The sequence below is a fragment of the Mesoplodon mirus genome, assembly GCF_964341445.2.
Source record: "Mesoplodon mirus genome assembly, chromosome: 18".
NCBI classification, from domain to species: domain Eukaryota; kingdom Metazoa; phylum Chordata; class Mammalia; order Artiodactyla; family Ziphiidae; genus Mesoplodon; species Mesoplodon mirus.
Window position 1 is genome coordinate 45478408 of NC_138994.1, and position 24514 is coordinate 45502921.

Consider the following 24514-nt stretch of genomic DNA (forward strand, 5'->3'; position numbering starts at 1 on the left):
CTGCAGGGCCAGGGGGAGAACCCTGCCCACACGCCTATGACCCCTCACACCACCTGCCGCCAAGGGGGAAGAGCTGGGAGATTCCTGGGCATGGGACCCATCCCACTCGGCTCCCGTCCGGTCTCTGTGAGCAACACCCACGCAGGGCCACCTGCACCCCAACCCCAGCCCCTCGCTGGTCACGTGGTGCCCTCCCCTCCCCCTCCCCAGACAAAGGGCTCTCACTCACCGTAGTCCTTCTTGCAGTATTTTTTCATGTTAATCTTCAGCTTCCCTTTGGAGGCCTTGCAGTAGGAATCACAGTCTGCAGGGGAGGGCAGAGCACAGACAAAACCTAATTAGGCGGGCGAAGAATAGGCTGCCAGGCCGGGTGGGAGGCCACCTCCCTAAATACCCAGAAGCCTGTGATACCCAAGGGGCCGGGCCGCGCGGGCGGCCATTCAGGGCGTCCTGGCCTTCTCGAGAGGCGCTGGGACAAAGGGCCCCCGCCTGACCACCCCCGCCGGCCCCCCGGCCTCCGTGAGGGACTCTGGGGGGCTCCCGTATTGTGCCACCCAGGGCTTTGGAGCGCCACACAAATTCCCCCTGTTTTTAAGATGCACCCGGAGCCTGATGAAAGCCAATAGAGGCCTCATTGTCACCCCGCACCCCGGGTCTGTGTCAGGCGCTGGCTTCCGTGGCGAGCAGCCTCTGGTTGGGGTCAGGCCCCAACAAAAGAGGTCACAGAGGAAATTAGCAGCCCATGAAGCATTAGAAAACCCCTTTGGTGTCCACTCTACTGGAGTGTGCAAATAAAATGCCCCACGAAGAAGAGTTCAGTTCTAATGGGCCCTGCTGCTGAGAGGCAGGGCCGCCGGCCCGCGTCCGCCGGGTGTCAGTTCGGGGACGTCCCAGCGTGAGCCGCGCAGGATGTGTGACGCCCTGGGGCCTGCCTCCCCTGGGGGTGGCCTCTGTCGGCCCAGCAGATGCAAACCTCCAACGCAGGTCCCCCCGGGCCCCCTCCCTGCCAGCTCTTCCTTCTCTTCAGATAAGGTGATGCAATTCCTTTGCCAGATCTGTGTTCACACATCAGCTTTTGGCGTGATGGCCAGCCCACGACAGAGGCCCAATAAATCACCCCAGCCAGCCCTGCACCACCACTCAACATGCTGGCTCACTGAATTCTCACAACCGTTCTTTGATCTGCGAGCATTATTCCCATTCTACAGACTAGGAAACGGAGGCCGCCTGCCCAGTGCATCCCAGACAGCTAGCAAGTGGCGAGGCTGGGCCTTGCACTCGAGTCTGAGATGCCAAGATCACTGTACTCGTGGTTATGCTACGCTGAGTTTCAGTAGACACAGATGGGTTCTCCCTCGATAAGAATGAGGCGTTCAGCTCAGAGCTGGGGATGCACAACGCCTGGCATTCCAGCAACTCCCAGACACGGAGCGCCAGCCAGGCCAGCCCCGGGGCTGCAGAGGGCCCAGCCTGTTCTAGGAGTAGTGACGGTGCAAACAGGCTGGGTGTGTGTCCTGGCAAGGGGACTAGAAAGGGGGAGGGAAACACACACACGCACACACACACAGGTGACCGCTCCAGGAGCAGGTGTCAGCCCCTCATCCTGCAAAGGGGAAAACCAAGGCCAGGGTGGGGGTGAGGAGTGATCTGTGTGGGAGCACAGGACAAGGCCAGGGCAGGAGGCCACCTGTCCCCCAGACCGTCACTTAGATCTGCAGGGAATATTCAGAGATCACCCCAGAGTCAGCCTCTGGCCCATGGGAGGTGGCTGCCTCCTTCAAGGTCCTAATTAAAGCTGAAACAGCTCCATCCTGTTGCCCTGGGAGCCGCAGGCCTGGCAGCCCTCTGCTGCCCCCCCAGCCAGCTTCCTGGGGCACCCCACTAGGAACCAGTCTCCGGAAGTGGGGAAAAACAGCCCCCCTTGCTGCCCCCAGGGGTCAGAGTCCTTGGGCCTCTCCCCCCACCAACCCAGATGCCCTGCCTGGGGGCAATGGAGTCCACAGTACCAGCCCCTCCTGCCAGCTGGGTGGCTTACTGGAGTCAGGACCTCGTGGAAGGCAGGGGCTGGGGCATCCAGGGAGAGCGGCCTGTATTCCACTGGGGCCAAGCCCGAGAGGTCGACGCACGAGGTGACAGTGAGTGAAGTGGCCCAAACCCACAGGCAGTGGCACTGCCCCCCCCACCCCACATGGCACTGCACTTCACTGCTGGGAACGGCCGCTCTTGGCCACATCTCTGCCATCCCAGGGGCAGATGGTGCTCACGGCAAAGCCACTACTGGGGCTGAACCCAGGCCGTACCTAAGTCCTGGCGTTCCCCAGCAAGCTGGCGGGAATCCCTGCCTGCTGTCTTCCACTCAGGAAAGAAGTGGAATGCCAGCGATGCTGGTGACGTCACTGCAGGGACGGCCTTGAACTCACTCTCATCGCTTTCTCATTATTTTTCTTTTTGGCCCCCAGTCAGTACTTGCATTCCGGTCAATCACCTGCCCTGTCTCCTCTGTGGGGTGGAGACTCAGCCCTGGAGACAGCCCCTAATAGCACGTCAGCTCCTCCAAGCCTCCAGGCAGCCGGGTGAGGAAGGCACCGTGATTCCCATCCTCAGGACAGCAGAGCTGAGAAAGGTGCCAGGGTGCCAGGCCCAAGTGCACTGCGGGCTGGAGGGGAGGCGGCCCCTGGGAGGACCTGCCCTGCACCCCCAGCCCTCCCTTCCCTCTCCATCACTCTCTCCTAGCAGCATCCACAGCTCTTCTTTTCAGAGCCAAGTATCCACCTGGGCCAGAAACCATCCTCGAATGTGTGGCATCCATCACTGCCTAGTTAGATCCAGCTCCAGACCCCACGTGACAAATCACAGTTGCCCCCGTGAATATCAAGTCTGCTCCTCAATAACGAGAGCCACTCACAGGGCACTGAAGAGGCATGTGGCACTGCTCTCAACCCTGCCTGTGCTCCTAAGGGCCTGGTTCCCAACCCAAGCTTCTGGAATGACCCAGAAGCTTTAGGACAACACTGATGCCTGGGTTCCACCCCCAAGACATTCTGATTTCACTGGTTTAGGGGGCAGCCTGCGTGTCCAGATTTTTAAAGTTCCCCAGGTGAGTCTAATGTGCAACCAGGGTTAGAACCACTGTCTGAGCCGACTGTAGTCGGCTGGTGGGGTGGTGGAGACAGTCTCTGCACCCAAAACTTATATGGAGGACCCAGGCTGGCAGAGGAAAGGCTCAGAGGGGTGACTGCTGACTCAAACTGGTGTCATAGGGCAACCTCAAGCCGCTCGCCCTTACGGGCAATGGTGCCAGCCTCAACATGTGCAGATTTACAGCTGTATTTGGTTTGTTGTGGTGGTTGTTTATTTTTTATGTGGGTCTTATGTCTTTCCTTTCTGTCAGCCAGCAGTTCTCATCAGGTCAGTGTGCTTGTTGTAAACTGTCCCCCTCCCTTCCGATTTGCTGATTCTGATTTAGTTGTGAGCTAGGAAAACAGAAAGACTAAGGTTATTCGAACTGTATGTAAAGCACGGGTCAACAGGCCTGGAATGAGAGACTCAACTGCTCTCCTCTGGGTACAGTGAATAACCTGCAGAGCACGGACACCATGGCAGCTCTCTGGCTGCGTGCAGACCCTTTGGGTGTATTCCAGAGAACTGAGGTCACTGGACAAGAGGTCCCTGGATAAGGAAAGTGTTCCTGCATTTTCTTCTTTCATCAAATACACACACAGCTACAGAGACTGCCTCAAGATGGACCAAACACAGCTTTAAAATGCATCTTTGACTCCTTCAAGATGGCATCTACTTGCAGCTACCCACGTTTCCTCTCCTTGTTTTGTTCCAAAATAGCTATACAGACAATGAAAAAAAAAAAAAAAAGAAAATTCACACTAATGCCAAAAACTAAACTGACAGATGACCCAATGCTGGAATCTGGGAGCAATCTCTATTAATTAAAGGCAGATGGTGGTAGAACAAGCAAAACCTGTCCAGGTTTTACCTCAGGACAGAGCTCTTTGTCTGATGAACAGAAAAATCCTGGGAAAAAAAGGGAACATGACAGGGAGACAACAACCGGAGAAAGAATGGGCAGGAAGTGGGTGGGGGCCCCGTGGTGGAGCCAGATCCGGAGAAGGGAGGCTTAAGGAAGGGGATGGATGGACGGGAAGGACTGTGTTTGCAGTGGGTACGTGAGCTCACGTTTTTATCTAAATGACTGATGCAGAGAACAAGAAAGTCAGGCAGTAGAGACAGAAGGACACCACCTCCACAGAGCAGAAGCGAATTGAGGAAAAAGGCTGGGAGGGATTAGGAATTGGAGAGGGAGCTGGATGCATTCCCTTGCCATCCAGCTTGGGGCTGGAATGGGAATCCAGCTGTCACGCTAGGCCAGGGATCTGCAAATCTTTTTGCAAAGTCTCAAACAGTAAATATTTTAGGCTTTGCAGGCCATACGGTCTCTGTCACAACTATTCAAACTGTCGCCGTAGCTCAAAAACAGCCGTAGACGATATGAAACTGAATGGGTGTGTCAGACTAAAAAAAATTCTAAAAAGACACAGTCTCTATGAAGTAGGAGAGAAAAAGCCATACGGGAAAACGAGGCCGAGCTGAAAAGGCCACGTGATGATACAAAAAGGGTGACACACGAAAGGAAGAAGAGCTGGAAAAACCCAAACCTAAAAGCCTAGGAGCACAATTAAAATCAACTTTGGAAGCAATCAAGAGAAATAATACTATAGAAAACAGATTCAGAAACATGGAGAGTAAATTGGAGAGATTCTCACAAAATTTAGAGGAAAAGGATAAAGATGTGGAAACCGTGAAAGAGAAAATGATAGGGATAGAAGAGGGAAAGTGGAGAGATGGCATATAATTGGGAGAAAACTGCAGCAGAGACCAAAGATAGGATCCCTGAGCTGAAGGCCAACCTACGTATGAAGGAAAGGATGAACTGAATTTTTGGAAAAAATCAAGGAAAAAAGACCAACACACCCATGTACATCTTTGCAAAACATATGAAATACCAGGATGAGGAAAAAATAGATACAGATTTAAAATCAACAAGCAGCTGGCCAGATGACAATGGAGCAATGTCTATAGGTTGTGAGGAGAGAAAACATTGAGATCCAAGATTTTTATACCTAGCTAGACTGTCTTCTATGTATGAAGGTCACAATAAACCAAAGACATTCTCTAGTGTGCAAGGTTTCAACCATGTATCCTTTTTGAGAGGAACACTGGAGAATGTTATCCAACCAGCTATGAAATGGATCAAAAATAAGAATGTAAGAGGGGAAAGTCATGGAATGAACACGCTGGTGATGAGCACGGAAACCAGCAGACATAGAGGTTTCCAATTTGGTTCTAAGAGTGAAGGCAAAGATCAAAATAATTTTAAAATGTTTGAAAGGGAGCATCAGACAATGTATAGGAATGTATAAATAAGTATACAGATTTAATCTGCAACTTTAGATGATATTAAAAAAAACTGAGAATGAGGCGGGGAATACAACTTTTTGTCTTAAGTAAGCAGAACACAAAAGATGCTATTTCATGCTTGACTCTGATAAATAAGAGCTATTAGATCAAACAGTGCTTTTGAAAAACCCAAAGATAACCACAAAACACCAGAGAAGAGAAGAAACAGGGTATAGGCAACTGTGATAAATTCAAATCACAGAAGAGCCACTATCTCAAAGCAAAACAATGAATGTAAATGGATTCAACACCTCTATTGAAAAACTGATTTGAAAATATTAAATGACTGTTTAAGAGAGACAACAAAATAAAGCAAGTTTTTAAAAGCTTACAACTTTTAAAGAAGTTTTAAGTTTGTCACTAGGTGACAAAGAAGTTCAAAAGTTATAAAAAAAATTTGTGTGGAATAACATGTTATTGAAACACGTTATGCAAAAAAATGTGAGAAAGACAAAAAGGAACAAAAACACATAACTAGTAAAAGAATGCTAAATTAATTCCAAAGAGCCAAAATTACACAGGCCACATTTCCTGACCACAATGTAATAAATATTATTATTAAACAAAAAAGAATGAAAATAAATGAAGTGCATTCAATTCTAGAATTTAGAAAATAAGGAAAATAAAACCCAAAGAAAGCAGGAAGAAAGAATTAATAACAACAGGAGTAGAAATTAATAAAGTAGGATACTGAAAAAAACTCAAAACTTATAAACACATCCAAGAATTGATTCTCAGTAAAGCCTCCAAACCAACAAACTAACACAAACACACACACCCCCCCCCACACACACACTGTCATGTCTAACTATGAATGAAAGAGAGAAAACAGACCCATTAGGAACTAATGAGAAAGGGGTGTAACCACAATCTAAAGAAGATTTTATAAATTACAAGACTATTGTATATAGCTTTAGACTGAAATCTTGGACATCTGAATGAAATGCATTCCTTCTTAGGGAAACATAAGGGACCAAAGTGAACTAAAGAGATATCAAATCTGAATAGATAAAGAATCTTAAGAAATCTCTGGATCCAGATGGTTTCAGAGACTGGCTCCATGTAAACACTGAAAGGCTGTTTCATGCTATTTGATCTGGTTAGAAAACAGAAAAAGAAGGAACACTAATAGGATGAACCACATAAAAGTGCCTAAAATCGATCATTCTTCAACTTTAAAAGAAAAAAGCAGTTTCATATGGTTTGATCTTAAATAAGCGCTGGCATGAGCTTAGACACACACACACCCTGTGGACCAGTTGGTCAGCCTCACTGACTAATCGGATCCGATATTTTATGCCCCGAAGGTCCCCATCCTCCCTGGACCCAGGGCCCCCGCAGAGGAGGAAGGGGTGAGCAGGAAGCTGCCCCTGCTCTCTCAGGAGACCCTGTGGGGCTAGAACTGAGGGTGCAGGTAATACCAGAAGATCTGCTGGGGCCCCTGCACCAGGGTCACCCTCCATCTCACCCTCCTCCCCAACGAGAGGGGAGCTGCCAGGGACGGACGCTGGCACCGCCTGGCTGCCCACCTGGATGCACTCCGTCCCGGGGAGAGTGCAGAGACCCGAGGCCGCCATCTGCGACTCGCAGCAGGCCCATCCTGGCTGGCTGGCATCCTGGCTCCTCCTGGGAGCAGCCAGCCCTCCCTTTATTCCCCCCACCTGCTCCCCTGACCAACCCGAAGCCAAGAGCCGAGAGGGGGCCCCCCCGCAGGCCCGATCCCAGTGGCCAGCCCCTCCCTCCTCTTCCTCCACTTGGGTAGCTTGCCCTCTGCTCCGCCTCCTGTGCCCCAGGTGCCAAAAGTCCTGCTGGGCGAGCCTGCTCGCCCGATCGAGGCTGGGCTCCGAGCATATGGCAGGCGGGGCCCAGCGTCCCCGGGTCGGAGCCAGGGGCGCTGCATCTGGTGCCTCCCCTGGAGCAGGGCGGGGAGCTGGCCAGGGTCTCACTCCCGGCAGCACCCCAGCCTCTCTGCTTCTGGGCTGTCGGCTCGGGAAGGTGGGGCAGTGGGGATAAAGAACGAGGGACACCCAGCCACCGAGGTCCTTCCCAGGGCGGAGACCTGGAGGCTGGGGGGGTTTCGGATTCTGCTGGCGGGGCACAGGGGAGGGGCTCCTGGAACCCCTCACCCCAACCCTGCCGGGTGAAGAGCTCAAGGGGGTGGCGCCAGGAAGGACACCCAGCCAGCTCTGTCCATTTCGGTTGGGCCACCCTGCCCACCAGCAGGTGACAGATGACAGGTGAGGCCACTCTGCCCAGAGAGTCCTGGCTTTCCCTGACCCAGAGCCACAAAGCCACTTGGAACTCCTCAGGCCAGAGACCAGCTTTCCATGTGTGTCACTTTCACACACAGTGGGTCTCCGTGGGTTTCATAATGAGCAAGTTAAGGATCGAGGAGGCACACCCCACTAAGCCAACCCTCACCTCCTGGTCCTAAGCTGTAGGTGACTGACCCACTCCCCCTGCTGAGACACCTTCTTAGAACCCCCATCACAAGCACTTTGCCCAGGAGAGAGCCGGGATCCACGGGCAGCTCCCGAGTGCCCACGCGTCTCTCCAGGCCTGTGCTGGTCTCACCCGCCCCATCACCTCCCAGTCCTCCTTGCCTCCACGGCATGACGTCCATTCAGCTCTGGGGCAGAAAGGCCAAGGTCACCCCAGATGAGGCAGCCCCAAGCAAGGATGGGCAAGAGGTACCTCGTAAAGCTTTTGGGAGCAAAGCCAAAAGTGTTTGCAACATAGAGAGCAAAGAGTGGGTGTCTTTAATATATAAAGAACTCTTCTGAATCAATAAGACAAGCACCCTAACATTCAAAGAAGACAAACAGGCAATTCACAAAAGATGGAAGAAAGCGGACACGGAGATGTAACAAGGCTCAACCTCAAATAAGCAAAGAAACGCAACTTAAATCAACAGGAGGGACTTCCCTGGTGGTCCAGTAGCTAAGAGCAGGGGACCGGGTTCAATCCCTAGTCAGGGAACTAGATCCCACGTGCCACAACCAGGAGTTTGCATGCCGCAACTAAAGATCCCGCATGCTGCAGCTAAGACCCAGTGCAGCCAAATAAATAAATAAATAAATATTTAAAAAAAAATCAACAGGGGACTTCCCTGGTGGCGCAGTGGTTAAGAACCTGCCTGCCAACGCAGGGGACACAGGTTCGATCCCTGCTCCAGGAAGATCCTACATGCCACGGAGCAACTAAGTCCGTGCACCACAGCTACTGAGCCTGCACTCTAGAGCCCGCGTGCCGCAATGACCGAAGCCACCGTGCCTAGAGCCTGTGCTCTGCAACAAGAGAAGCCACCACAGCGAGAAGCCCACACACTGCAACCAGGAGTAGCCTCCACTCGCTGCAACTAGAGAAAGCCCGTGCACAGCAACAAATACCCAATGCAGCCAAAAATAAAAATAAATAAAATAAATAAATTTATTTTTAAAAATCAACAGAAATGTAGGGCTTTTGCCTGGGGAAGTGGTAAAGCACACACACACACTCAGACAATGCAGTTGGGGGTGCAAATCAATACCAACTCTCCTGAGTGCAATCGGCTTCGAAGGTCAAAACCCTGGAGAACACACACCCTTGCTGGAGCACCCTGACTTCGAGGAATTTATCACCCCTTCATCCACTTAAGTTTTGCTACAAGATTTCCACGTGGCTGGTTCTGGGAGGTGTGAGTGTACCCTGGGGCTCACGGAACAGTCAGGGTGACTTTATAGCAGGAGGGGACATGTCAATGATAGGAGTGTAACCACACTCAGCAAAGAGTGACACTCACAAAATGAAGACAAAGGCCAGCATGCGTCGGTAGAGGATGAGGACGGGGGGGGGGGGGGCAGGTGGAGACCTCCTTAGATGTGAAGGCCCGTCTGAGGAGGCGACATTTAGGAGGACAAGGAGGAAGCTCTGTGAAGCAGCCAGGGCAGGAACAAGCCGGGCAGGTGTGAGGAACGAACAGAAGAGGGGCCTGGAGCTGGGGGAGGGAAGGGGCGGCCAGAGATGAGGCTGCATGGTTCATGGGGGTCCCTGGGTTCTTCTCAACCATGGCAGGGGTTTGAATTTTATTCTAGAAGAATATACTGTGCACCAAAAGGTGGGGTGGAGGAAGTGTGGCTGGTTTTTATACTCTTGCTTTGTCTTGTCTGTATATTTAATTTTACTATAATGCGTATACCATTCTTGTATTAAAAGGAGAAAAACAGGGACTTCCCTGGCGGTCCAGTGGTTGAGACTCCGTGCTTCCATGGCAGGGGGCACGGGTTCGATCCCTGGTCGGGGAACTAAGATCCCGCATGCCGTATGGCACAGCAAAAAAAACAGAAAAGGAGAAAGACACTAAAAATATTCTGAGGCAAGTCTCTTCTTCAGTGAGGATGGGGATTGGATGGGGGACCTCCCATAATGAGGTGACATCCCTATCCAGTGAGGTGATATGTGTATTCCTAATCCACGGGGCTTCTACTCCTAGGAAGGGCTACATCTTCCTAGGAGATGGTGGTGTGTGTGTGCGTGTTTGTTTGTTTACATCCTCTCCCAATTCCACAAACATTAATACCAAGGGACAAAGGAAGCGTGAGTGGTCAGCGAACTGTGTGTGTGACGTGGCTAGGAGACAGGGTGCTGCTCTCTCGAGGGTCCGGGAAAGCTCCCTGAGGAGGTAACACAGCGCTGAGACCTAAACAGTGTGAGGGAGGCAGGGCAAGAAGATCTGCGGGAAGAGGGTTCCCGGCGGGAAGAACAGCCTGTGCAAAGGCCCTGAGGCAGGATTGAGCCTGGCAGAGACCAGGGCTGAATGCAGGCCGGGGAGCCTCGCACAGAGTTGAGGTTGGGGAGGAACAGAGATGAAAATGCACACCAGCCAGATGGCCCAGGTGGGGCCGGATAAGGTTTGGAGTCTGTTTCAATGTAATGCAAAGCCACCCAAGGGTTCTAGCCAGGCCTGGGTCGCCTCCAGGGAAGCCCTGTCCTTTCTTTCTGCTCCTCCCCAGTGCGGCCACCTTCACTCAGAGCTTCCCACGCGGCTCGCCTTGCCGTGCCAGCCGGGGCGGAGGCAAGTTCCTGCAGGACGGCACGCTGTCGCAGCCCACCAAGGGCCCCCTCCCCCTCACCTTTCTCCTAAAGGGCCCCCGCTGTGATAGCTCCATCACCATCAGGCCTGGGTCTGACAGATCTGCTGAGGCCACCCCAGTATCCATCTTTCTTCTTCCCCAAGTAGCAAACCCCAGTGTTTCCTACTTCAAATCTTCTTCAAAGACTCCCCTGCAGCTCACATGGCCATGTCCCTCACTTCTTGCCCCAAGGGTGTGAGCGGAAGTCGCCTGCAAAGGGCTCCAGGGAAAGCAGTTGTGTCCTGTAAAAAGGGATCCCATCACCCGCGCTCTGATCTGTGGCCCTTAACCATTCCAAGCCTCAGTTTCCCCATCAGTAACATGGGGTAGTGGTGCCGATAGTAACTGTCTTGCCCCTTCATAGGAGTCAGGAGGAGATAACCTTGGTGCGGTGAGACAGGTAAGGGATGCTGGGGGTGGTCTCTCAAGGAGATGACCTTTCAGCTGGAACCTGAAGGATAAGAAGGGGCTGCCTTGGGCTTCCCTGATGGTGCAGTGGTTGAGAGTCCGCCTGCCGATGCAGGGGACACGGGTTCGTGCCCCGGTCCGGGAAGATCCCACATGCCGCGGAACGGCTAGGCCCGTGAGCCATGGCCGCTGAGCCTGCGCGTCCGGAGCCTGTGCTCCGCAACGGGAGAGGCCACAACAGTGAGAGGCCCGCGTACCGGAAAGAAAAAAAAAAAAAAAAAAGAAGGGGCTGCCAACAGGGTGTGCTGGGCTCCAGGCGGCCTCAGAGGCCCCGGCTCAGTGACCACGAAGAGGGGGTGAATGACGGCGGAGCAGTGGGAAAGGTGGGGCCTCGTGAGGTGAGGAGGAGAGCTCAGACCTGAGATGGAATGACCCGGCTCTGGTCCTCGGCAGAATCTATAAAACTGACCGAGATCTGGGCGACGGAGCCCCGTCTCCCAACAGGAGCACGTCTGCCTCCAAGATCCCTTCTTGGGCTATACTATGGACCCAGAGCCGGGCAGAGGAAGAAGGTGCCTGGATGCAGAGGATATCAGGCCCAAAGCTAGGACCTTGTTTTTGCCCGAGGCCCACAGTCTGGGGACATTTACTCCATTCTCTGTAACGTCTTCTCCTCCATGTGAGTGAAAGTGGGTAAACCCTATTATGCGCAGAGGATCTGGAAAGAAGGAGACCTAACCCCACAGAGACTGGAGAAGCCAGAGGCTCTGCAGGGGGCCACTCACAGGTTCAGCCACCATGCCTTGGCCTTGAGCACCAGTCCCCTCGGCAAACTTCCTTGGACCCCACTCCTGGGTCATCTCGCTGTGTGGCCTTCCTCTAGGCCCCCAAGCACAGCGGGGCGCCCTCTACCCTCTCAGAACCCATGCCATGGTCCAGAATTACCCGTCTGCCCCCTCACCCAGTGGGGAATCGGACCTTGGTCCCAGCACCTGGCACAGGATGGGTCACCACTGAACACCCAAGGAACACACTGGAACGTAAACTCTGGGTCCCCCCATGGCCACAAACATAGTGTAAAACAAGCTGAATGCAGATGCCCTGTGAGATACCAAGACTGCTCAGAAAGACCTACAAATCAGGCTCCCCAAACTAAAGACACAGCATCCCTCAGAATTATTCTGGTGACACCCGTGAGAAAGGCCAGGTAAAGTGCTCAGGCATCTTTTCAATCTGCTAAGATCTTTGACAACAAAGAGGGCATGATTTGGGCTGGAGAGGGTTTGAGTGGCACCAGAAATCAGGATGCCTCTGTCGGGACTCACAGCTGACACCTGGAAGCAGCATCCCGACCTCTGGATGTGCGGGCTTTTCTAAGTGTCTTTGCCAGCTTGCATTGGGGTGTGGAGTGTCCATGGAACAGACTGCCTCCCCCTGGACCCTGGGATACAATCTGGTACACTGGTGGGAATGGCCTATCTCAAAACATGGATGGGAACACGGATGGGCTTCAGGGCTGTGGGATGGGGGAGCAGTTGGCAGGTAGGCTACAGAGGAACTCAAAACACTGGCTTCTCGACTCTTAAGCTGTGTGTCCTTGGGCTTGTGACTGCACGTCTCCAAACCTCAGATTCCTCATTTATTAAATGGGGTAAGAACATGTAATCCTTTGATGTTCTAGTGAGATGAAGCCTGACAAACTAAAAAATGTTAGTTGTCATTATCTTTCCTATAATTCAGGAGCCATGACAAGAAAACCAATCTCACTATATTCCTGGCATACCGATTTTAAAAAAAAAATTGTTTTTCAATTTCTCAGTTGATGTATTGCATGTACCAACTGATGGTTGGCTGTTCCCAAAAGCAAACTCATCTTTAGGGTATCTGGTTCCTTCCTAGCACCTTGTCACAGTGCAGTTTTACATTTTTTCAGCGTTGTTTGTTTACTGTCTGCTTCCCTCCCTGACGGCCAGGGCCACTGCCCTGTCCACTGCTCTCCCCAGGGCCCAGGACACTTACAAGCTCTCAATACATATTTGTCGAATAAAAGGGGGACAAAGCTGTCCCCACCGTGTGGCAAAGTGACCCGAGGCCCCGACAATTCCCGCACCCCTCCCCCAGTCCAAGGGCGGAAGACCCCAGGCCCAGAGGAGCAAGTCTGTGTAAACAGCAGGAAAGCAAAGGCCTGAAGCAGGATTCAGAAGGGCGGAAAAAGAATTTTGGAAAATGCTGCGAAACACAGAAAGCCGCAGCTTGGCGAGAACGGCACCTCGCCTGGGGAGGACAGCGGAAGCCGGCAAACCTTCCCCTCTCCAGGGATGTTTGAGGGGCTTTGGTGTTTTGTTTGGACTTTAATAACAGAGATTCGAAATCTGCTGCCTTATTATGAAAATACATTTGCAGACTGAACATCCCGGGCCTGGGATTCTGAGGGCAGCCCTTGCTGGAGAAGCCAGGGATGCTGAGCTGGCTGGGGAGGGCCCTGTGGGAAGGAGCAGCCTCGTCCCAGGCCACTGCCTCGGAAGCCGCTCCTCTTTCTGTCCTGCCTGGAGCACCGGGACCCCCAAAGGGCACGGGCTGTGGAGCGGGGCGTGGAACAGGCAGGCTGGGCTGGGCTGGGCGTTCATGAGGGGGACCCGCAAGCCGGGCTTTTTCCCCTCCCGCAGCCGGTGAAAGCGGTCGACGCACCCAAGCTCCCTCCCTGCCGGCCAGGGCTGCCTGCAGCCTGTGTGGGGGTGGGGTGGCCGGGCTGGGGAGGCCGGGGGGCTGCACCGGCCACGTGAGGACAGCAGCTTCTCTGGCCCACTGGGTACAAGAGGTGCCAGGAGTCCCCAGCACGCTTTCTTCCTGCTGAACAAGATGGATTGGAAAACAAATTGGCTCAAATAAAGCATGTAATTAGATTAAAGCCTCTTGCCCAGAGCCTTGGGGACTGCAAAAGCCCTCCCGACTCGGGGCGGGGGACCTCGGCTGGCTCAACCAGTGCCTGGCCATCCAGAATCTTCTCTTGACCCTCAGCTGCCCATCCTCAGTCCTTCCCAGCTGGGGTAAACTACGCTGAGGGAATTCATTCTGCCCTGGAGATGGTCCCAGGCCCTGCTCGGCCACCAGCTCCACAGGCCTTGGGGTCCCCCTCTCCCCTGCCTGCAGATCCCGCCTCAGCCTCAGAGGGCGGGTGTGTCCAATCTATGAGCTCACACCGGAGCTCAGCACGAACAGCTGGGACGGTGATGTATACACCTGGGCAGCTCCAGCCAAAGCACTTTCCACCCACAACCCCATTTGAGCTGCACAATGACTGGTAAGGAGGCCGGGTAGGTAGCATTAGGACCGCCATTTCCATCACACACATGAGAAAACAGGACCACAGTGTTCACTGTCCCAGGTCATGGCCACTGGGGACACTTTCCCTATCACCAACCACTCCTCACTCTAGGTCAGGGCCACCCAGAGTGGTCTCTGCCCCCAAAGCCACGGGCAACCTGATGACTGAGAAATGAGCCTTAACCTCCCCCCACCCCAATGCAGGGGATGCCCCTTCTCAAGGGACCATCCTCTCGGCTTCCTGTACTCAGGCATAAGCCCTGTGTAACTGCCCCCTCCCCCAGCCATCCTCCCATCACAGCCCTTCCCAAAGAGCCAGCTTCCGTCACCATGCCCCCTGTCCTTCCTCCCACCAGCCACACCCTTAGGAAATGTGGCTGTGATCACAGGCTGCCAGAGAAAGGCAGGAGCAGGTAGACTGCAGTCAAGAAGCTGCTGCACCCAGGGATTAGACTCCTCTTCCCAAAACTGTTTCTGACGTACTTCCCCACCAAAATAGCAGATGAGCTTCTGGCCCTTAGAAACAAACGACAGCCTGGGCAGAGAAGAGGAGGAGGAAAAGGAGGAAAAGGAGGAGAGCTGGTATGACACTCTGGAGTCCTAGTTTGAAAGGCCTGATGAGCAACTTGTCTCTGGAATAAAACACGATGGCTGCCGGAGGAGATGCTGACTGGGAGCAAGCGTGGAGGCAAGAAAAGCAAGCAGGCAGCACGCACACTTCCAGTTTCCCGGTCGCAGCTCACGGCAGACATTACTAATCAACCTCAGCACCCAAGGGACCCAGAACTCAATCAGGTGCTTCTTGTGGCTCAGCGGGAAAACTGTCACACTCTTGCAATCCCTGGTTTATTCTGTCATTTGCCACCGACTGACAGACTGGACACAGGCCACGGAATCCACCTTCTGGGAGCTGAAAGGGGTCTTAAAAGGCAGTTCACCCTTGCACCTCCCTTTGCCATCCCACCATCTGAATCAGCCCCACCACTGACCCTAGGGTTGGACAGGACATCACCTGAGCCTCACCTGCTTCTGTGACTTCCCCCCACCCCCAAGACATCCTTAGATCCATCGTCTGGAACAGCCCAGCACAAGTCTACCAACCACCTGTTTAACCAACAGATCAGCCCTCAAGACTTTCGGGGGAAGTGCCCCTCCCTCCCAAGCTTCTTGGTTCCTTCAAACTCCAAGGACATGGCTTTCTGAACCCCCAGGATGCTGGTCCCACTTCTTAACCTCTCTGTTCCTCCTCAGCCATCTGATGTGAGAACTGAAGAGGCAAATCCAGTATCCTCTACTTTACGGACATCTATGCTGAGTGTGGAAATGCTTCCAGACGGTAAAACCCTACCTACCTGGAGGTCCCTTGTCTGTTTCTTTCAGTTCTCTGGGATACAGGTGAGAAGCAGGAAGGAAGAGGTTAGAAGCAGCCAAGTAACTATCACAAAGGAAATCCCTTTAGATCTTCATTCACAGCTTAATTATCTTTTACTTATAAACACGGATAATAAATGTCATTATCACCATTCCCAGAACATGGTACACTGGGACCTATATTTAGGTGGGGGGACCTTCTGGTGAGCTACCCATTGGCAGGAAGAAGAATGGCTAGCAGAGAGCAAGGAAGAGGCAGAAAACTATGAAAAGCAGATGTAGAATACCTAAGGACCATTTTGAATAGAGGCCGACAGTCCTAAAACGGCTGAAAAAGCTTGTTTACAGTATAATCCCTTTTTTGCAATGGCTGCATCATCCTGAGGAGTTAAATCACGTTCAATGTACGTTGCTTAACATGGCAGGAAAGCTGGCAATACATTTGGGAAAGATTTCCATCCAAAATGGTTTAAAAAAAGTTACGTGGCATTACAACGAATTATGGCATCTGGAAACCGTATTTATGGGGGCCACCCATTCCACAAAAATGCAAGAACCACAGCAGATACGGAGACCCTCCCTGTCAAGTCCAGACTCCCTACCCTCTCAAGTGGAGAACGAAGGTACCACGTTTGCTTTGGGGAAGGAAAGAATTCTGGATATACTTCGGGTCACCATAGAGCCCATGTCCCCCAGGGAAGGTGCTGGAGTCTTCATGTTCCAGGCAGAGGCACGGCTGTCCTCCCCAAGAGCCACTGCAGGGCCTAGAGGATGATGGTCACCAAAAGGCCAGTGGACTTCACCCCTGCCCTGCCCTCCCCACCTGGACATGTCTAGGTTTTTTTTTTTGTTTTTTTTTTTTTTTTTACAGGCTCTGGACGCGCAGGCTCAGCGGCCATGGCTCACGGGCCCAGCCACTCCGCGGCATGTGGGATCTTCCCAGACCGGGGCACGAACCCGTGTCCCCTGCATCGGCAGGCGGACTCTCAACCACTGCACCACCAGGGAAGCCCCATGTCTAGGTTTTAACAAGACAGCCAAGGTCATCTTTTATACCAGGCTTCTGTTTCTTACTCATCTCTTCTGTCTCCAGGAGCCCCCCAGACACGAGGTTCCCAGCCAGAGCTCCAAATCTGTCTCACCATTTTACAGGGCACCCTCTGAGCCTGTGCTGCCCGAACTCGCACCCACCATCCACAGACCAAAGGGTATCGGAGCCAGAGAAGGGTGTGTCTCAGGGGCTCGAGCCAGGCAGTGACTCCCACACATCCCCCCAGGGCTGCCCTGACCCGCCACTGGGAAGTTCACACTGGGAGAAGCTTCCCGTACAATTCTGGTGGTCAATGGACTAACCAGCTCTCACCTGCAGGCGGCCATATTTGTGGGAGGCACCCCTCAGCTGTGTTCCCGGCACCCGCAAGCACCAGCTCCTGGTAGAAGCTGGGAAACAGCTACCTGGGCCCTGGGACAAGTTAACTCAGAACCTTCTAATCTCATGTGCCTCCACCCTTGGACGTCAGGCTTTACCGTAGCCCTGAGGTCCCAACCACCCGCTTCCTTCTCTCCCCACTACAACGTGCACGTTGAAACCCCGAGCCACATAACAAGTTCCAGCACCTTTTGTCAAAGATCCAAACGCTTGCAGGAGGTGAAGCCTGTAAAGCCTGGTGGAGAACACAGGTAGAGATTTCTGCTCGCTGGCAGATGCGCTGCCCAGCTGGATGAGGGATGTCTGACTGGGACAGACGGGGGCAGGGTCCTCACCTCTATGAGGGAAAGACGTAGAAACCAAATCCTCATGAGAGCCAGAGGAATACAGCCCCTGGCCACTTTCCAAGATGCAAGTTCGGCCACTTTCCAAGATACAATTTCTGCCACATGAGCTGGACCTTCCAGAGGTTTTGCTTGAGGACCCCAAACTTCTAGCTCTGCCACTGGTTCTCCCTATCTGCTCTCGGGGCCATTAGGAGACAGCCGCCCACCTGGAGGGGTGACGAGCCACCTGGGACTTGAGGCTTTGAATGGGTATGGAACAGACCCAGCAGGCTCTTAGCAGAGCCTGACATTGGGAGGCCTGGAGACAGCCCTGGGGGTATCTGCTGACACAAGCACACTTGGTTCTGCTCTAACAGGTAGCCATCTGACTTAGAATCATCTATTCGGGCATCTTTCTCACCTAGTAAACCGCGGTCCCTTGAACTCAGGACTCCACGTTCTATCATCTCTGGAACCCCAGACCCCCAAACCAGGCCCTCAGGAAATGTGCATCTGATGAATGAATGAAAAAGAAAATGTATAAACGGACAAGTGCACAAATCCTCATGTCGGAATTCCCAAGGAATGCTAGGAGCTGGGGGGTGGGGTGGGAGACTCAAAACCGCTCCCAAGCCTGGCTGAACAAGAAATCCCCATTTTCAGGCTGTAGCCCGGATGAGGCCAAGGGAAGGATTTATTGAGCACGGGATCAGTATTTCATAAACCCTTCCAAACTGCAGAAAAGGCTGCACCTGCCTCCGTCAGTCTGTGGCCGCTAATCCGCTGTAACAGCTCTGTGCCCTCCTTTCTGTCTCCCGCTCGGAGGGCAGGGTTAGCCTGTGTATCCGCCTTTAATAAGCTGAAGCCATTGGGGCGCTGCATTCACTGCTCTCTGCTCCCACAGGGCCGGCCCCACAGGGTCTCCTTGTCGGCTCTCCGAGTGAACAGGGGATTTTGTGTTCGGCAGGGGAAACAAAGCTGTCCCAACGGGGATCCAGTTGGCTATGGATACGCTTCTCCAGCCAGAGCCAGCAGTGGACACAGCCTGGAGCTGCCGTCGGCGCTGAAGGGTGACTCAGTGGCACGGGGGAAGGAGGTGAAGCTGGGCTTCCTGGGAAAGTCATGAAAGAGAGGGAAGCTGGCAGTCCTGCAGTGTCCACCCCACTGGCTGGTTGGCCGGTGAGCCCAGCTGGTTAGGCCAGTGCCGATGAGGTCTCACCTCCGCTGAGTTCCCTGGGTGGGCTACACCCCAACCTGGGCAGCTGTCGGGCAGGATGGCCACCCCCCGGCCAAGACTGCGCTAAATGGCTTCCTACATAGAGAAAAGGCCCTCAGAGCTCACCATCACTTTCTGATGCCAGTTAACTGTGGCACCCTGATGCCAGGTGGCCACAGACACCCCAAAGTCAGCAGAGTGAACAAAAGGTCTGTGGTGAAGACTGTATATAGTTTCCAAACCCCATTTTAGTTTCCTCCTGGGCTGAGAGACTAGATTACCCAGCCCCCCTTGTGTGAGGTGTGGTCGTGTGACCGAGTCCGGCCATGGGATGTGGGTAGAGGCGACGCAGACGCTTTCAGTCCTGCCCGGAAAAGGGCTCCCATAGGCACTGTCTTTCCCAACCAATGACTCCAAGGCCCCAGGGGATGGCAGAGCCACATGACTGAAGGAGCCCGGGCCTACTCACTGCCTGGAAGGGAGCCGCCCAGCCAGGAACACCTGCGATGGACTGTCGGGGTGCTTCTTACAGAGCCTACCCTGACCAATACAGCGTTGGTGAGAAGTAAAGAGAGTTTGACCTAGGACAGCAGCAGCAGTGTGTACGTGGCAGAGAAGAGAGATACGAGAGAGATCTCAATACTGTCTTTACTGAGTGACTGGCTTGGTGTCAGAGGGAGGACATGGGCCCCAGAGAAAAACCACCAGGCCTTTCCACAGCATAGGCTGTTGGGGAGTGAACAAAACAGAAATCCACAGGTGGTTCCCAAATCCCAATAAAACTTGCCTTCCCCCCAAATAACTTACCAAGTACAGCAGACGTGGTGGGTGCCTTGCCCAGAGCCCCTTTCCTGGACCAGTACACCCACCTAGAGCTGCTGTGGGAGGTGGCGGCCACCAGCCCACACTTGCCCTTCCTCTGAAGGCCTGCCCTTGGCTCATGGAAACTGCTCTGCTTGGAAACATCCACACGCCCCATCCCAGTGAGCAGGCCACAGCCAGTGGCCAGCTACGTGGGCAGGCACCCAGCCCTTTTGCTTGTAAGCAGGGCAACTTCTCTGGGGTGATTCACTGTCTAGACCGCCCATGGAAACAGGCTGAGGCCAGACTTTTGAACCCGCACGTTTTCCTACCTTCTTCCCCTGGCCTGCCCCCCTCACCCCCTTACTAATTTCTCCTGAGAACATCCTCTCAATAAATCATGTCACAAGAATCCCTGTCTTGGGGCCCCTGACAACCCAAATGAACGGCTGGCACTGCACCTCTTCCCCCATCCACAGCAATACCTTTGCCACAAAGAGGAGGAAGGACAGGGATGAAGTCCAGAGCCAAGACAATCCTAGATTATCGGGCCTGAAAGCACCGCCACCTTCTCAGAGGTCTCTCCATCTGGTGAAGATGTCCTCGCCTGCAGGGCGATTTTAGATGCTGGAGTACAACTTTCCAACCCTGGGCCTGAAGGAGGTGACCTCACGGGACAGAAGGAATGCCAGGAAACTAAGGCTGTGTCCCACCTGCTGGGGGAGTTGGTAGGGTGGCCATAAGTGGAAATCTAACCCAGCCTGGCTTGGAGGAAATTTTAAAGCAGCTTTCACTAAATCTGCTGCCCCAAACACTTAGGAATTTCTCACCTCTCTTCAGCAAGAGGAATCTTTTCCAAGTCCCCATGTCTGATTTCTCTCCACAGGGCACCGCTTGAAAGGATGCTGGCTTGAGGCACTATGGTCCACGGAAACTTGGGCGATGGGAGACCTGGGTCCTCGCCTAGGCTCTGCCATCCACCCGCTGTGTGACCTCGGCCAGGTCGCTGTCCTCTGGGCCTCAGTCTTCCCATCTGTCAAATGTGGTGGCCACATCGGATGAGCTATCTCTAGGTTTCCTACTGGTATCAAGAGACAAAATTCCACTCCCAGGATGCCTTTCAGGAGAAACACTAAGAAATGTGTAACCACCTGCTCTCTGGGAAGAAAAAGCCTTGATTCGTAGCTTGTGCCGATTTCCAAGGTGTAAATATTCCCGGCGTGGCCAATTTCAAACTGCCAGCAGGATGCCCTGAGCACAGAGCTGGGAAGAGATACTGACAGTCAGCTCTTGGGAGCAGGTGTGCGCCAGCCCCAGCACGCCACTGATTTTCAGATACCTCTTAGCACAGGATAAATTCGTTTCAGACCCCGATTTATTTCCTATCTCTGCAAACGAAAACAGCTCTCTCCTTTCCTCGATCCTACAACACACTTTACTCTTGAGCAGAGCCCACAAAACAGTGCAAATCACACTGGCCATCATCTTCCCTGGGGAGAAGCTGACCTCTCCCATGGAAGGAACTGGAAGGGGGCAGTGCCCCACTGCGCCTCCCCAGATGCAGATCCACTGCTGTAACTGAGATAAAGCCCTGCCCTGGGGAGAAAAGACACAAGGCCCCTGATCTGTGTGGTCACGCCTCAGGGCAGAGTGGGACTAGTTTCATAGGCCACACCTATAGCTTTAGGAGCAGCGGGACAGGCGGCAAGAAAGTCCTGCTCCACAGGAGGTAGGTTGGGGGGTGGGGACAGTCTGTGCTGCGTATCACGTGGTAGGGGGCAGCTGGTAGCCTCGTCCACCTCAAGGCCACGTTGGTCCTTCCAACACTGAAGGTCCATGTCCACAGCAGGGAGGACGCCTGCATAGTGGGCAGACAACATTCCCCATCCATTCTCCTCTTCACCTTCCCTCTCCTGGGTCTGGGCACCATTCCTGGTCCAAATCCCTCAGGGTCCCCTCAACACAGCCCTGAAAGAGCCCCCAAGGCACCACCCGGGTTCTACGACCATAAGGCCCCGCGATCACAGTTTCCCAACCAGCCTTCCAACTAGCTGGGACCTGGAAACACTGAGTGGGAAGGGGCCGAATAGATCATTAGCCCAACACCTTCATTTCATTGAGAAGACTGAGCCCAAAGCTATCAAGTAGCCTGCAGGATGCTTTAATTGGGTCACTGGGGTGGGGGGAGGGTCATGAAAAACTCAAAATCCCTGCTCTTAACGATGGCAGTTAACACCTGCTGTCATTACCACTTGCCATGGACGGAACTGTGTGCCACCAACACTCCCATGTTGAAGCCCTAACCCCCAAAGTGATGGTGTTTGGAGGTGGAGCCTTTGAGGGGTAATTAAGGTTCTATGAGGTCATGGGGGTGGGGCCCATGAGGATGGAATTAGGGCCCTTATAAGAAGAGACCCCAGGGCTTCCCTGGTGGTGCAGTGGTTGAGAGTCCGCCTGCCGATGCAGGGGACGTGGGTTTGTGCCCCGGTCCGGGAAGATCCCACATGCCGCGAAGCAGCTGGGCCCGTGAGCCATGGCCGCTGGGCCTGCGCATCCGGAGCCTGTGCTCTGCAATGGGAGGGGCCACAACAGTGTGATGCCCGCGTACCGCAAAAAAAAAAAAAAAAAAAAGAAAGAAAGAAGAGACACCAGAGAGCTCTCTCCCCGCCAGGTGAGGACACAGTAAGAAGTCGACAGTCTGCAAGCCAGAAGGGGGTCCTTGCCAAAACCCAACCATGCTGGCACCCTGATCTTGGACTTAACACACTCCAGAACTTTGAGAAAATAAATTTCTGTTGTTTAAGCCACCATTCTACGGTCTTTTGTTACGGCAGCCCAAGTGGACTAATGCATCACTACTACTATTATTATCAAGTCTGGAGTAGTCTTAAATCCAGCAGGTATTTAATAAATCAAAGGGACCACCTCTGGGGTTGGGGGTGGCGGTCTTTACTAAGTTCAGTGGCATCTGAGGTTCTGCAGGGGCCGAGCCCAACAGCAATCCAGAGAGGGGACGGACTGTGACGCCGGCACAGTATGTTACTGTGTGTCCTCTCCCACCAGCACCCAGCCCACGACCTGGACAGGAATCTCAAGGGAGGTTCCGGGCACAGCTTTGGGCAGGGGGCCACCCTGCAGGGTGGGGATGGGGTCTCGGCATCCACCCTGCCTCAGCCTAGCTCTGCAGCCTGCACGCCCCCAACCCCCAGCCTCTGCAGTCAAGGACCCTGTGACATCCTCGTGACACAGGGCGGGTCCTGGGGATTCCAATCCTCTCTCTCACTGACACCTGTCACTTGCCCCATTCCCATCTGCCACCCCCCTTGAGTCCCCGGTGGGAAGAGCTCCCAGAAGGGCTAAATATTCCTCCCCCAGGCTTCTCTGGCCTCCCAGCTCATCCCTTTATCCTCCTCCAAGGCTGGTGGCAGCTCCACCTGCAAAAGCCCAGCCACAGGGGAACAATGCGGGTCCCCAAACCCCCCATGCAAATGGCTTCCTTTGTGCTCCCCGGGGGAGGCCCCCAGTGGCTCTCCCCTGGCCCTGCTCACCCCAGCCTGACCTCTGCCCTGGCCCTTTGTGCAAGCCCCAAAGAGGGGAGGGAAGGGAAGGGGGAGGGGGGAGGAGATGGGGAAAGCGAGGGAATAAGGAAGGTGGTGGGGAAGAGAGACAGAGACAAAGGCAGAGGGAAGACCCAGAGATAGAGAGACAGTCTAGAAAATCAGAGCGAGACAGGCAGGCAGGCAGGCAGACTGACAGACAGAGGGAGAAACTGGTTCATGCAGGCTGCCCAGAGCAGGGTCTCCTGGCTGAGTGGATGGAAACACAAGTCGTACCATGTGAAACTGCCGTTTCTGTGGGTCACAAATGGTCGAAGAAAATGACAATTCCATTTGGTCCAACCTAACACATACGGATCAGTCTGGTCTCCAGCCAGGGCGGGTGGAGTGGGCAGGTCCCGCTCGAGAGAAGAGCCTCCATGTGCCCTGGCTCGGCCTCTGCTCCTTTCCCGGAGGGTTCTGGGGAACTGGGCTGATGTCAGGAAATCCGGGCTTAACAACCAGAGGCTGTTTTGCCCCCAGAGCACATCTGATGAATGCAACCGTCTCGGGGACAGGCCAAGAATGCTGTGCCACACCAGAAACACAGAAGACAGCGCCACAACCGAGAATTCTCCGGCCCCGCTGGCACCTACCTGAAGTCACAGCTGATCGGCTTTTAGCTCCAGCACCCTCTGCTTCCCACGGAGGGAAGTGGCAAGGATTTATGATGGTGACTGGCTCCCTTGTCCCCTCTGCTGTGGAGGTGCCCCTTCCTTGGGTACACTCCCCTAAAGGAGGCCCAGAGCTCTCACCCCGCCCCAGCCCCAAAGCCCAAAGTTCAGGCCAGACGTGGCCATGCCTTTTCCTTTAGACCATGAAGTTAACAATGGTGATAGGTAACACCTGGGTAGCAATTTTCATCCGACACATCACTCCACGTGCGTTCTAGCCTCAGAAGCAGCCCAAGCCTCCCCACCTCGAGGACCCTGATGCGCTTCTAAATATAATACCTTGTGTAGCTCACGACTGCAGAATGCTTTAATAATTAAACCATGGAGTAGACCAGCTGTAAAAGACATTTGGGGGATGACCAAGAAAGCTGGAAGGTGGACTGGGCATCAGATGATATTAAAGAATTTTTGTTAGTTTCGTTAGGTGTAATAATGCTGTTGAGAAGATGTAAGAAATGTTCTTTTTCAGAAGAGGAATTCTGAAATATTTAGGGGTGAAATGTCGTAACGTCTAAGCTTTTCTTGGAAGATATTTCAGCAAAAAAAAAAATTGTTGAAGTAAATGGGACACGATGTTAAATCGAAGTGATATGAATGTGGAGGTCTAACCACTCTATTCTCACCACTGCTCCGCGATTTTTCATGATAAAAATTTTAATAAACAATTAAATACACTAATTGAAAATATAGTAATATATAGTAAAGCTCAGAATTTTGGATAAATGTCGTACTAGGTTGGGCTAAAATTCACCATGGAAAAAGGACCAGGAAAACACTTGGCTATAC

General features: G+C 53.3%; 1 protein-coding gene across 2 annotated transcripts in view; it reads right to left on the reverse strand.

The window, feature by feature from the left end:
* NTN1 (netrin 1) overlaps nucleotides 1-24514 on the reverse strand; it is a 195149-nt gene that overhangs the window by 17365 nt on the left and 153270 nt on the right. For both annotated transcript variants that reach the window (XM_082605536.1, XM_082605535.1), the window contains exon 6: nucleotides 230-304. In XM_082605536.1, coding sequence (XP_082461662.1) covers nucleotides 230-304 — 75 coding nt within the window. The remainder of the gene's footprint in view (nucleotides 1-229; nucleotides 305-24514) is intronic.